Raw genomic sequence first — 14,494 nt, forward strand, 5'->3', positions numbered from 1 at the left:
ATAAAGCCTGAGGCAAGGTGAGTAGAGAGAAGAAAGAACAGAAGGGAGAGCAGAACAGGAGAAAAACTCACATCCTTTTAATTATTAATATGGGACCTCTCCTGCCTGTTTCCTTGTGGCTTAGGCTACAGATGTGTTCCAGAGAAGACTCCTAAAGAAATATAAAACCTGAAAGGGAAGTGAATATGCCCAGTGATGGGACTGTTTATTTTTGCATTATTATTGTTGTCCAGAAAGATACTTGGGTTATGCCCTGCGGTGAAGTTAAGGTGCTGATTCCCATAGCCATCAGATTTCCTGGTGTCCCTTCTGTTGACACAGCTTCATCTCTGGCAATACTGATGGTGGGCAACCCATCTACAGTGCCTCAACTGGAGCATCATCTGGTTCCCTGTGAGAGGAGTTGAGAGAGAGAGCTGAAGGAATCAGGTGGCATTTGTACTTCCCCTGTGTGAAGTATTCTTTTCCCATATAAACATGCTGATTAATTTCACTTGCAGAACTGGGAGATAGTTATTTTTGCATACATCACATGCAAATTTTTAATCCCTTTTCAAAATTCCACTTTATTGCTTTGGGGTATTTGAACTTACTTAATTTTAGTTCGATTTGATGCTTATTTCATATAATGGTAGAACATGGAAATTGCAAAACACCAGTAAGAATAGTGGAGGGTTACCTGTACACAGAAAGGTGTTGCAGTCTTTAGGGATCGTTAGGCTTATCTGAAATCCTGGGACAAAATACAGTTTGCAGTGTTATGTTCATTTAGGATAATGTTTGGAAATATTAGAGGAAAAGCTATCATGCTGACTGCTGTGTCCAAAGAGACAAAATACAAACCAATTAGCAGAATGGCATGACTAATAACAAAATTCAACAATTTATTGTTGGATCAGTTATTTATCCTGTGTATTCTGTGGGATGGGGTGGGAGAGACAGTGTGTCAAGTTTTCTAACAGCATAATTCTATTGGAGTTGGTTGAATTGTGCCGAGATTCTGGTTTTATAATCTCAACTCCTGCAGCAAATAGATGTAGTTCTGTGAGAAAGGTCCAATCGGGACCAGTTAGTATTCCCCAGGCCTAGTTTTCCACCTGATAAATGAAGAAAAATTTAATTAGAAAGGATGAATTTGAAAATTCTGCTGGTAGCAGATGATCTTGCTCGCCTATGACTCTGTTGAAGAGTCTTGTCTCCTGCTTCTCCTCCCTTTTGAGCATATTCTGACAGTAGTCACTGTACCAGGAGTGCAGTGTGCTTCAGTGTGCTGAAGCTGTGCTTCAGGAGTTTATCCCATGTTTGATTTGGTCTCCATAATAATCTTAAAATTCACACATAAAATAAAAAAACTTGAAGTGAGATGGATGCAAGTGGAACATTTTTTCATGAAAGCCCTAATAAGAATTTTCAAAATATTGATTTGATTATCTCTCCTTATCTTGTGAGTAAGGGCTTTCTGGATTTGGGATTCTGCTCTGCATGAGCACTGAGTTTGGTGTTGCTGTGGCTGTTATTGCCTCCTCCTTAGCACCTTTGTCTTAGAGATTTCAAAGCTCATTTTTTCTGTCTCTTTAATCCAGGGCTTTTTTAAGGAATCATCTGAACCTGATCCCTGGTCTTTAGTTTGTTAACTTTTCTTCTCCCTCTGCTGCTCTTAGGGTGGATTGGTTTGTGTGTTTGTTTGTTTATTGTCACAATTCAAGGCACAGTAGGAAGGTAATTGTCTATCAGATATACTATAGATTTTAATATTGATCACGTTGTGCAGTAACAGTAGGATGTCAAATTGAATTTTAAGCTCTTTAGTGTTACTTCCCTGGTGATGGCTGTTAAGTGATGTACCCTTACTGATTTATCATACCCTAGGTCTTGTTTTGGGGTTATTAAACTACAGACATTCTGGAAAGTGTAACTAATTCCTGGTAATAAAGGAATTAGTGAATTTCTTTTAATCTTTGACTAGATTGTTGTATGTTATCTTTGACCTCTTGTTCTAACATTACATGTTTTCCCTGTGGTTGGATTCAGGTACAGCACTAACATTAGTGTCTGTTTTGTGGGAGAGTGAGATGTGCTCTGCACCTCAGACCTGTCAGGGAAAGCACCAGACGTGGCTGAAGGTCTGTGCTGCAGGAAGCTGCCTATAGCAGGATCTCTAGCTAGACCACCTTGAACTCAGACTTTGAAGGAAGGAAAACCTTATTGTCTGTGGTGCTCCAAATAGGTGACATTTCAAATCCATGTGTGGATGAGTGTCATTTTGTGCTGAATCTGTTTCACTAACTGTAGAGACTTCTGGATCTTCATCTTGCAATCCATTATTACAGTTCAAATGTTTTCTATTTATTTTGAGTACACTATGGAAAATCTTTGACCCAGCTTCTATTTTGTGTCCTCAAAATTCACACTTCTGCTTTATGTTTTGATGTTTTGTTACTAGCATGTTGGTTTCCTCTGTTTGGACAAAAATTATTTTTGGGTACCAAAAACTCTGATGTAACTGTACATGTTATATTTCTTCAAGTTGGCCATACAGATTGGGCTTTTAAAACATAAACTACTTTCAATTTGTATGAAGAAATATCCTTTGAAAGAAGAGGACAGATAAGCATCTAAATTAACCTGTTTTAAAGGCTATATGTATTTTGCCCCATTCCTTAGTTTTCTCGATGTAATACACAGTATATTTAATATTTGAAACTTTATTGTTATTAAACAGTTTAATTGAATACTTTTTTCTAAATATTTTCACTTTCCATTTTTTCTGTAGGTGGAAGAAATTGTTGACATAGGAGCATTTGCCCCAGAAGACATTCATGTTCCCAAAATCTATGTCGATCGTTTATTACAAGGAGAGAAGTTTGAGAAGAGAATTGAAGTAAGTAGCTGAGATTCTTGGTCATGATGTATTTCAGTGTGGGGTGTATTTAAAATTTGCAGAGTTTTTGCCCTACCCACCGATTCGTTAGGTAGGTACTTAACGTGGTGAGGTGGGCGTCTGGGAATTTATCCTTGTTTCCTAAACCTCAGACCCTATGGTTCAGTCCTTGAATAATTTAGAGCAACTGCCTTCAGACCTGGATGGCTTTACCACAGCTGAAAATTTGGTGGAAAATGCTACTTCATTCTCCTTTCTTCCCTCAGTTCACATGCTGTAGGCACAACAGGGGGAACACCTAGACCAGGAGCTGACTTTGACGATTAGATGCTGTCTTTTCCACTGGAAAGTTCTTGACATGGGCACATAGGGCCAGTCTCTTTTGTGCCATGTGTTGAATTATGTTGTACGCAGTGGTCTTGGAAACTTTTGTTTCCTTTTCTTTAATCAGGAACTTTTTTAGACAGTGGCCTTTCTGGTCTAAATAAAAGATGTCAGTAGCTATTAAAAGTTGCAGCAATAATATTCTACCACTGAAAATTATGATTATGTAATTGTTGTCGGTTGTTTCTGTGGCTTTGCCTCACTCAGTCTATGCCTCTGTATTCGTTTTGATGATGTGATAATGCTTTTAAAGTGCAGTTTAAAATTCTGTATTTCTCTTGTATCTCCATACTTGGGAGGGGAATTTTTCAAAATGTCATCAGAAGAGCTGGTGGAGAGGGAGAAATATGAGAAGGAAAAAAATATTTGTGGTAAAAAAAGGTGCAGAAAGGAATTCTTATAGTTAAACTTTCATTGTTAAAACCAAGTCAGAAAGTGCTGAAAAGTCATACAAGGCCTTTTCTCTGAGTAAACTCTTGTGAATGTTAAAGTGAAAAAGCTTTTTTTTTTCTTTCCATCTGTTCATTCTGCAAAAACATATTGCATGTTGTTAAGTAATTGACTGTAAACAGATGTGTCAAACCTTTTTTTTTTTACTCCTCTGGTCATGTCGGGTTAGATTGCAATTAGTGGTCTATTTCCTTCTTCTGAATGGATGCATTATCTCACAGAAAAGCTTTTCACCTTACATGACAGAAATCTTTTTTGCATTTATTAAACTGTTGCTTTTACTGCATCTTGGGTAAATAAGTGAATACACCTGCCTAGTCAACTGCCCTCTTCCCTATATGCTTAAGAAAAAAAATAAAGGGAGGGTAAAGAAAGCTACTATAAACTGCCAAGCAAAGTTGTAACAGAGATTAATTTGGGTTGTGACAATTTTGTAATTCTGGCAATGGCACCTCTCGTTACTAGAGGTGTAGGAAAGAAACGGCAGATTTATTTACTCTTCCATTACATTTTATATATGAAGTGGCTGTACAAAGTGTTGAGTATGCTAAGTGGTGAGGGAACATGAGGAATAAGAGAAGCTAGTCTGTCATAATTCTTACTGGCTCTAAATAGTAGTTCCTGCCTAATATGGCTCAGAAGTGGTCCCTCTTGTGCAAGTCATACTTTCTATCCAGTCTTCTCTTTGCTGCAGAGAAACCTCTGTAATTGTTCTTAATTCTTCTATAATCTGCAAATGAAGCAATTCTAGGGAAAATAGCCAAGGCATAAAATGAAAGTTGCTGGGAAATTCAGGAGGGTTGATACTACTGGTTTCTCACTGCCAAGGGTGAAGGTGACTCTGCAAAAATTCTTTGCGATGATGAAAAGTAACAGAGGATAATTTTTCCTGATGTACTTATTGTAGGCCTGAAGTAGGAGAGGATGTGAAGGCAAATGGGGATTAGGACATGGTGTTGTCCAGAGGAGTTTTATATACATAGGAGAGATGAGCAAAGGACATAATCTACGTAGACAATAATTTACAAAAAAGGTGTCACAAACTTCTTTAATGTCATGGCTTTTTCACCAATATGTGATTGGTGAAACATCAGCTTAAGGCCAGAAAATTGCGGGAAACAACTTCAGGCAGATGTATGGAAGCTTATAGAGATTTTTGTTAGAAAACTTCTGTTTCTTAGCTCCTCTATCTTTAGATGAATGGCGTTTGTCTGTTTCATGCTTATAAATCTAGGATACCTCATTAAATTGAATGAATGCAGAAAGAGAAAGATATTTGTATTTTCAGCTGACATTTTACAAATCTATTTAGGTGTCCCTGGGGTAGTGAATCTCAGACTTGCTAGTATTTGCACTAATGCTTGGCGCTTTCTTCACCACTTGTCTATGTATCAGGCTTGGCAATACAGACCAAAAAAATAACATTTTGCTGTAAGGCCATCGTTGGCAGTATTTGATGACTGCGTTGGCCTAGATAAACTTGAATGGATAAAATAAAAGGTCATTTTTTTGTAGAAGATGTAGAATAAATAACTTTATTCTCAGACCAAGTATCTCAGTGCAATCACAAATCAGGGTTTTGTGTCTTGAGAAGCAAAAATCTGGATTCTACTCTTTACTTATGATTATTTCTTATTTTGCAGCGTTTATCAATTCGAAAGCCTGAAGACTCAAAAGCCAAACAAAAGCAAACAGACAATGTGAGGGAAAGGATCATCAAACGGGCTGCTTTGGAGTTTGAGGATGGCATGTATGGTATCCTTCAGCTGTGCTATAGATGAAAATGAGGACTGATTAGAATGACAACTGCAGCTGACTTGTTTAAGACAGGTTAATTAACATGCTCATTGTTTTTCCCAGAACCTTCGATTCTCTAATCTTGTTAATATGCAATTGAAAGAGAAGGGATGCTAAGACATAGAGTACCTGGAATTTTTATCCAGGGGTATCTGAGGGGTTTGTTAGCAGTTGAATATTTTGAAAGAATTTCTTGAAAAAGTTGGAAATGAAGCTTTACTTGCACTGTCATTTTTTTGTCATGTAAAGGATTTGACAGAATAAAATTAGACAGTCCAAATGGCAAAATAATTCATCACAAATATGAGACATATAAATAAAAACGAAAGTGTTTGTGAAGAGAACAGTTCTAGTCTAATCATTTTACAATGATAACTTGTTTTGATTTACTAGTTTGCAGTAAATGTTTGTGCCTTAACCACTTCTTTTCAGCTAATCTGGGTATTGGAATCCCACTGTTGGCCAGTAACTTCATCAGTCCAGACATAACTGTTCACTTACAAAGTGAAAATGGAGTCTTGGGTTTGGTAAGAATATATTGTGATCACTTATTACAGTGTTTTTATCTTGGAATGGCTAGGTTTTATTCCCCACCCATCTCCAACTTGATTATAATTTTACTAAAAAATCATATTCAAATATATGCCATATTACATCATCATAAAATTCTTATTGTACTGCAGGAAAGTTTTTAAAGAAATGGTCACTTTATGATTATAGTGCTACTTTGCTAAGGATCTTCTTAAGTACACATGTTTTGCTGGAATCAGAACCTTCACTAGTTTGCAAGACCAAATATTGTAAGTCATATCAAACATGATTTTAAATAAATCTTAAAATTTATATTATATTCACTGTCAATATGGCTTTATGAAGTTGCAGTTACTTAACTTCTTCTGAAAAATGTCTGTCACTTTGGTTAAGAACAAAAAAAAACCCAAATCAAACAAACCCCCCACTTCATGATTGTTTAGTAATTCTAACAGCCTCTCACAATATGTCCATCAGGCCTGATATGTTAGTTGATGTAAATTGTTGCTTGTATTGTCAGGATTTTTTTTCTGCTGAAGATAAAAAATGCATCTCTGTGATGATCTGTTTTCAGTAATAAGCATTAGAAATAATAAAGCAGTTATGAATTGTATTTCAAAGGTATTTTAATATAAAGCTGACATACATCTTTATTGTTGTCAGGGTCCTTATCCACTTGAAAGTGAAGTAGATCCAGACCTGATTAATGCAGGTAAAATATTTTAATTAACTTTAATTCATGGAAAGTGATTATTCATTGTTAACTTAAAAATTTTCTTTTGATGTAGTACTTGAACCCAGAATTCTGTTTTATTTGTTCATAAATATTAATATATTTGTCTTCCTTTAAGTAAAGGCTGGTTTTGATCAATGGAGATATTTAATATTCTTGGTAGAGGGCTTATGCTTTGATGCATTTTAGTAGCTACTAAAGGAAACTCTCTTCCAGGCCAGTGAGTAAAGGGTCAAATCATCATTTTCGTAAGTGAGATTGTTTCATGCAGCCTGTATGGAAATATGTTTTTTTTTTCCTGCTGCTTTTCACCTTGTGTTTTTTAGAAAATGATTTTCAGTAGTTTATGCTTGGGACGTGTTTTAAAACATCCTGTGTATAATGGCCTGGTTTATTCCTGGCCACGCAGTGTAACTCATTTGCATTCAGAGAGGGAGTGGCAGCCAAGGCAGGGGGAAAGACCCCGCACAGATGGGACCTGGCACAGTGAAGGGCTCTGCTGGGGGCAGCTACTTTTGCCACTTTAGTGGAGGAGTGACAATGCTCATGCGCTGGGTTTGCCCAGCTGTTTTGGTGCATTTCACCTCAGAAGCAGCCATGCAATGTAAAAACATAAGCTTTTTATGATTTAGTCTGATTTTTTTTTTTGGTAAGTTGTGCCTATGTACATTTTCTGTTTCCATGTAAAAATACTCTTCTGTATCGTGTTATGACAAAGAAAAGTGGGCCTTGGAACCTTTTCATGGATGTTAATGGTACAGGTTATAGACCTGACACATCTTAGAGTTTTTTTCATATGGCAGAAGTATACTTTTCATATTTTTTTATTGAAGTATACAGGGGCCCTCTGGTGGTCTAGTGTTTAGGATGCGGCGCTTTCACCGCCGCGGCCCGGGTTCGGGTCCCGGTCAGAGGAGTCCCCCGGGTAGATGGAGCTCGTTAGCCCTGTAAGGCCATCCATCTAAGAGAAGGTCACTCTAAACAAACCTACGTCCTGAGGCCCTCACTGCCACCGTCCAAGCTTGCTCGGCCCCGGCAGATGAACCTTAGGATTAAAGGGTGGGCTCAGCTCAGCGCACACTGTGTCTCACCTAAAAAAAATCCACTGCGCAGGCTCGAAGGGTAAAGACCCTTCCCAAATCTTCGTTCGCGAAGACTGGCCATACATACATTGAAGTATACATATACATACATACAAATACAGGTATGCGTGTGTACATAGGTATCTATACAGACAGTGCCTTTCTCAGTGACTGTTAGCAAGTACAATTAAACTCTGAAAAGTCAAAGAAGATAAAGCGCTGACATCAAATAAGCTTTTAATTTAATATCAGGGTGCAGTCCAACAACTGACTTTTGAAATATTTGCTACTTGGCTCAACTAATTGATACCACTATCATACTGCTATGTAACTGCCCCTGTTACAGTACTGTATTTTAAATATGAAGTTATCTGAGGCCATCTTCAGGTTTGAAAAAAAAATTATTAAGAAATTGAGTCCATTATTTTACCAGTAGCTACGTAATTCTTTTGATACACTGTATGAAGGAATATTTCAGAGGTGTCACAGGCAGGAAAACATTATTTAGAAGAAAAAAAATACTATAAAAGGTGAAATTATATGCTTGTCTTTTAGAACTGAAGTTTTTATATGGGTGCATGTGAAAAATGCACATGTTAACAGAGTGACAATGGAAAAAATATCAAAGAATTTCATAAATTCCCTGAAAAGTCATTGTGCTTTATATGGAAGTCAAGATGATCTTGAATTGTTATTTGTAGTTGATAAGTATTTTTGCAGAGAATCTGGAAGGGATCAAGCTGACATAAGAGGTCAGAATGCAAAATGAAAATCAGATTATTCTAGTATTGGTAGTTCAGTGTTAAGCAGCTTCACATTTTCCTCTGTAGCTGCAGTAAACAGGACACAGGATAGGTGAACCTCAGATCTACCACCAAAATTATTATTGCTATAATTGCTGAAACATTCAGAAGCTGCTAAATCCCACTAACACATGGCTGGATTAAAACCATTCTAAGTGCTTTCCAGCCAAATTTATGAAACGAAGTGCAGAAAACAGAAGCTAAATGGCAGAGGAATAGAAATTGATTCTGTTCTCAGTCATCAACTGGAATGATACAGTATCAGTCCCAAAGTTCACATTTTGAAATGTACACCTGGCCTGGGCTTTTGCCAAGTTTTTATCTGCAAATGTAATTGTATTGCTCTGAGATATGTATGGGTTTTTCTGTTTGTCCCATTTTCTGAATGTGTCACGTGAAGTTTATCTTCACTACAATTGAAAGGTAGACTACTGTATTACAGCAGAAATATTTAAAAGTGCTGACGTCCTGAGAACATTTGCAAGAAATGGGTAATGTGGTGCACTTTCTACATTATTCTGTAGTCCTAAGCCTGTGTCTCCTTTCTTCTCATCATTGCCTTACCCTTCACTTTATCCTAGGCCTCTGGCATCATGTCACTGCCTGCAGGCCACGTCTTCCCACTGCCTTGGGTGGGTGACTGGTAGGGAAGGACAATTCAGGCAGTCTCAGCAGGTCTGGGCTTTAGCATGGGTGAACTCTCACAATGTGACTGCAAGACCACTTGCATGACCTTAATTCTATATACTATTCTGTGTGTCAAAATTTAATTTCCATACAACTAGTATATAAGATACACCAAGTGAACTCAGTAATTAAAGCAAGTATCTTAGGTCTATGTTTTAACTTTTCTACACTGTTTTATTCTCTATTCCCATCCTCTCAGTTAATTTCATTGTCTTTTTTCCTCTGTTTTTTGGAAACTGTTTAATGATGCCTTATTCCCCTTTTCATTTGTAATGATGCCTTATTCCCCTTTTCCTTTGTCGTTACACTGTTCCTTTACAATGTCATCTGGTGCTAAAATATTTCGGTTTGTTGGTTTTTTTCTCTCAAGTTTCCCATGCTTAGTTTATAATTTCACCTTTGTCTGTCTTTCTTATGCCTTTTCAGAGGCACCCTGTATATGTGGTTGTTGCTTAGACTGATTCAAAGAATTGGCAGGAAAGGAAGAAAAGAGCCCTGGACAGACAAATAAGATGCTTCCAGGTGTGCCCCATTGCTTGACCCAAGTCAAACAGTACAGCACTCAGCAGCACATTTTCTTGTGCACTTTAACAAAGCAAGAATAGACTAGACCTGTCATTTATCTTTCTGTATTCTACATTGTTAGCACTATAAACTCTGCTCACTCTTTCTTGCAGCCTCCCTGTCTCCTGAAGACCCTCTCTTTCTCTGTTTCAAAAGAGTTACTTCTCACTTTTTCTATGAATTGTGCAGAAAGCTAAGGTCCACAGATATTTCTTACACTCTGGTTTTAGTGATGTCTTGCCTGGAACTGCAGGCAATCCTGTCATTAAAAACTGAAAACAAATTGCTTCACAATTCAGTATGATTGATTAGGGTAACATGTGACATAGTAAGGGTAATCAGGTCCATAGCTGTACTGACTCCAAAGGAATTTCATAAAAAACCCCTTATTTCTTGCTTAATAGCTGTGACTTGATTTGTCAAAGAAACAAAATACATACATACTGTAGCTTGTTTCTTTTACAGGTAAGGAGACAGTGACTGTTCTTCCAGGTTCTTCCTATTTCTCTAGTGATGAATCATTTGCAATGATAAGAGGGTATGTAACAACCCTGATCTTTTTGAAACAGGAAAAGAATAAACTGAGTCAATGGCTGAACTCATTAGTATTTCTTTCAAATGTGGTTAGCATTTAAAACCCTGTAAAATTATCATGGACTGAAGCAGTGATGGTTTACAGAGGATTAGCCTAGCTGTTGGAAATAAAAAAACCACTGTAACTAATAGATACCGTAATGATGTTTGTGCCTACCACCACCTGGCCATATATAAACACATTTATAACTATGTTTTAACCACTACTTTTTAGTCATTTCCAAGTATCTAATCTGTACTTGCACTCTATATTTTTTTAGCTCAGCTTGCAATTGTGATCCTCATTCCACCTCCTTCATGGAAATTCACCCTCTGCACCTGTTTTTTGTTTGTTTTTCGGAAAGGAGGTTGGATGCAAACAAACACTACATCCTAATGGCTCTGAAAGGATAATGAGTGCATGTAAATATGTGAAGGAGTGCACTTAAAAGTACGAGTTCAGAGCTGATTGAGTGTGCATGCAATTAACCAAAACCAGACGAAAGTAGGAATGTTTTTGAGGCTCAGTAGGCATAAAGAGAAGTTTGCACCAGTGATACATCTAGAGGGGAAAAAAACGCAACTATATGCGTGGCACAGTGGTTGCTCTCTCTGTCCTGTGCCATCATTTTTAGATTGATGTAATGAGAATGAAGAAAAGCTTCTTAAGGTTTGTGGGCTGTTACTTGAACATGATATGCTAATTACAATTTTCTGTTGCCAGCGGCCATGTTGACTTGACAATGCTTGGAGCTATGCAGGTGTCCAAGTACGGTGACCTGGCCAACTGGATGATTCCTGTAAGTAGGTGTTTGAACTACTGTCACTGTATTGAGGATAACATAGATAGAGCTGAGGGTCAGGCAAAGGAGAAAAGAGCAGAAGTAGAATGTGGGTTGTGAAGTTCAAAGCATTAAAATAGAGGGTATGTGCATTTTTTCTGCATATTGCTGGCACCAAGCAATCCGCTTTCCTCTAAAACTGTGCTTGCGCTAAACACTGTGAAAAACAAAGCATGATTGATGCAAACCTTTTTCGTTCCTCTCATGCCTTTCAAATGTCATGGGATTTTTGCTGAGGGCTGATGCTTTTTCTTGAGAGCGACAACTCTTGTATGGTTCCACCTGGAGCAATGACTTGAAGAAAAGTGTAAAATAGCAAGTAGCTCATTATAAAATTATAAAAAAATGCCTACATTAGTTTTCTGAATGTTCCTGTTGACAGATCACACCATTGCCCGTTTGAATACATTAAGAAGGAAGCAATACCAGTGTATTTAGCCAAGCAGACCTACAGGTTAGAACCTCAGAAATGTAAGCTAATTCCAGTATTATTTAGGCAACTGATGACATTAAGCCATTCTTTGAACTTTATGTTTTAACGTTAAACAACATATGTAACTTTCATACTGTTGACAAGTTCAATATTTTCAATGGCTTTCAATATGATATGACATCTAGACATGTCTTTGTGTCAGAGATGTCCAGAAACAAATTTTCCTATTAACCTGGTTTCAGGTATTTTTGTCTGCCTGAGCGGTGTTAAAGGTCTTGAGAAAGTCTGTGAAAACTGAAAGCTGAGTACAAACATTTTGTCAGGAGGACAAAACTGCAAAAGAATGTCCTATCTCTTGGAAAGCGTTAGCTGAGCCCAGCAGTCTGTAACCTCTCCAGCAGACCTGTGAGCATGGAAGTTGCGGAGCAGTGGTTGGAGCGTAAGATGCTTTTTTTGAGAGAGGACAAAGTCTGATGTGGGAGTACACAAGCAGATGTGGGAGAAAGGGTTATGTGAAGGGCTATTCCAGGTGTCTGTGGGCAATTGTAGTGCATGTGGAGGAGTTATGGCTAGGTTGAAATATGACACATAGAAGAGATAAATCCGTAAGAAAACAGTTTTCCTTAGCATGTGTTTCCTTAGGTGTTCTCATAGCATAACCTAGTTTTATGGTCATACATCTGAGAACAGCTGGATTAGTGCTGACTAGATCTTTTCAGACCCTACTGATAAAAGTGCTTATTTTTTCAAGACTCTTTTCTATTTGCAGTGTCCTCCAGTTAGTATTGTGAAAAAATGAGGTCTGAAAATCAGTGCTGCCATTACTCCACCACTCTGTGTGCTCTTCTGTTGGTGTTTTATGTCTCTTTATAGAACCTGGTGTTTTAAACATAATCTGATGGTCAGGTATACTATAGGAGTCCATGTATGATGTGCATTAAGGTTATACTGGTTGACTTTGCTTTGTCCTATTCCAATTTCTTTTTTTTTGTCTTGAAGTACTGGGACTTGTCACTAGAATTCTCAAAAGTGATTAATGAAACTGGACTCCAGAGAGTAACCCACATACACTTAGAAATATAAGGGATAAATCGTATTACATGTTTAACCCTAGATTTGCTATTTGAGCCAAGGCAAAATTATAGTAGTGTAAGTTTTCAAGGAGTTGAAGTCTTAGGTAACTAAAATTGTAGTCCACCTGATTTGTCTCTGATTCTCAAAGTTACCCAAACTCTAATTGCATATTTTAAATAGCTCACTTAAAAAAACTTACATGTTGTAAACTGTATTTTTTCCAGGTGTTTGATGTAAACTATTGTAAGTAATCTAAACTATCAGCCTAGTACTGCAGGTATATGTCAATGAAAGTCTAAGCAAGGTACTTTGCCCTTCATATCAGTCTAAGAACTACTCTTTTAACTGGGTGAAGTAGAGCTGGTTTAGTGAAGGCACCACAGATAACTTCTGTTGTCTTGTGGTGGCTGTGATGTCTTGTACAAGTAGAAACTAATTGCTTACATAGTAGCTTTTAAAAATTACTCTGAATTATTACATTCTCTGTCAAAATTTTGAAGGTAGACTAGAAAAATTATTTAAAGGTAAGTTGTCATAGTATAAACTAAATTTTTTTTTGTAAATGGTATTTAGAAGTTTTTTTGTAGGCACAGTTCTAGATGATTATAATCTATACATCTTTTTGTTTCAATTGTCAGACAAATTCTAGGTTTTGTTTAGCTGCGTTGCCTTAGTCTGACATTCTCTTTATTCTTTTAGAAAATGAAAGTCACTATATAAATATGTCCTTAGGCTATACTTTATATTCAAGATTTCTTAACTCCTGAGATTTTCTTCTTTGACAATCCTTTGATCCTGCTAAAGCAGTGTTGAATGTTTCTGTACCTGGTAAAGCCTTCTGTTTACTCAAGCTGTACATTGAATTTAGGAAGGAAGAACTAGTTTCTTTGCTTTTTTGTTGCTTTTGTAAATTGAAGTGGCAAGAGAAGTATTCTTCAAAATACCCAAGTGAACAAGTAATAAATAAAGATTCCTGCTCTAAAGTATTCCTAGTAAACCACCAAAATGCATCTCTCTTGGTAGCTCATGAGGTTGAAATGTTTGGAAAAAAGTACTCCTGAATAATCATTAATAATAATCATTTTAAGGCCAAAAAATGCCAGTTGTTTCAACCAACCATATTGGTATCTGAGGATATAAAATTTCATGCAATTACATTTGTACTGAATCTAAGAGCTATTCGATATAGCAGTCGTTCTTGAAAAGCAATGTCATGAGCTGGAGCAATTAATCACTTGTTTTCTTGCTTGGTTTCATCTGCTTCGGATGGTTATTTGAGTTTTGAATTCCATTCCCATTGGCTTTTCCTTATATGTTCCAAAGCTTTTTAGCAAGCAGTGTTCAGGGTTGTTATTCATTATAGTAAATAGAGTTACTTTTTTGATTTAAATTGAAACTTGCAGTTAAAATCAACATATTTTCTCATGCCAACTTTTGGATTTTTTTCTTAGTTCTGTCAATTCTTTTTTTGGCAAATTAGTCATGCCCAACAAGCATTTTCTAAACTTGATAAACTACATCTATTTTTATTTCATACCTCAAGGTGTATTTTTATATCATTTAAGCATTGAATCAAAATTAATTTTTGCTCTTAGTATGTTTACAGTTATCTTTTGAGGAAGAGGTGAAAATTCAACTTTTGCTATATGTAGATAAACTT

At 36.8% G+C, this 14,494-nt stretch overlaps 1 protein-coding gene across 1 annotated transcript in view; it reads left to right on the plus strand.

Moving 5' to 3' along the window:
* Window positions 1–14,494, plus strand: part of OXCT1 (3-oxoacid CoA-transferase 1) — an 87,572-nt gene that overhangs the window by 44,253 nt on the left and 28,825 nt on the right. Inside the window, exons 8-13 of the mRNA XM_032674796.1 lie at window positions 2,774–2,881; window positions 5,359–5,470; window positions 5,945–6,039; window positions 6,707–6,755; window positions 10,378–10,450; window positions 11,210–11,285. Coding sequence (XP_032530687.1) covers window positions 2,774–2,881; window positions 5,359–5,470; window positions 5,945–6,039; window positions 6,707–6,755; window positions 10,378–10,450; window positions 11,210–11,285 — 513 coding nt within the window. The remainder of the gene's footprint in view (window positions 1–2,773; window positions 2,882–5,358; window positions 5,471–5,944; window positions 6,040–6,706; window positions 6,756–10,377; window positions 10,451–11,209; window positions 11,286–14,494) is intronic.

Source organism: Chiroxiphia lanceolata, chromosome Z (assembly GCF_009829145.1).
Source record: "Chiroxiphia lanceolata isolate bChiLan1 chromosome Z, bChiLan1.pri, whole genome shotgun sequence".
NCBI lineage: Eukaryota > Metazoa > Chordata > Aves > Passeriformes > Pipridae > Chiroxiphia > Chiroxiphia lanceolata.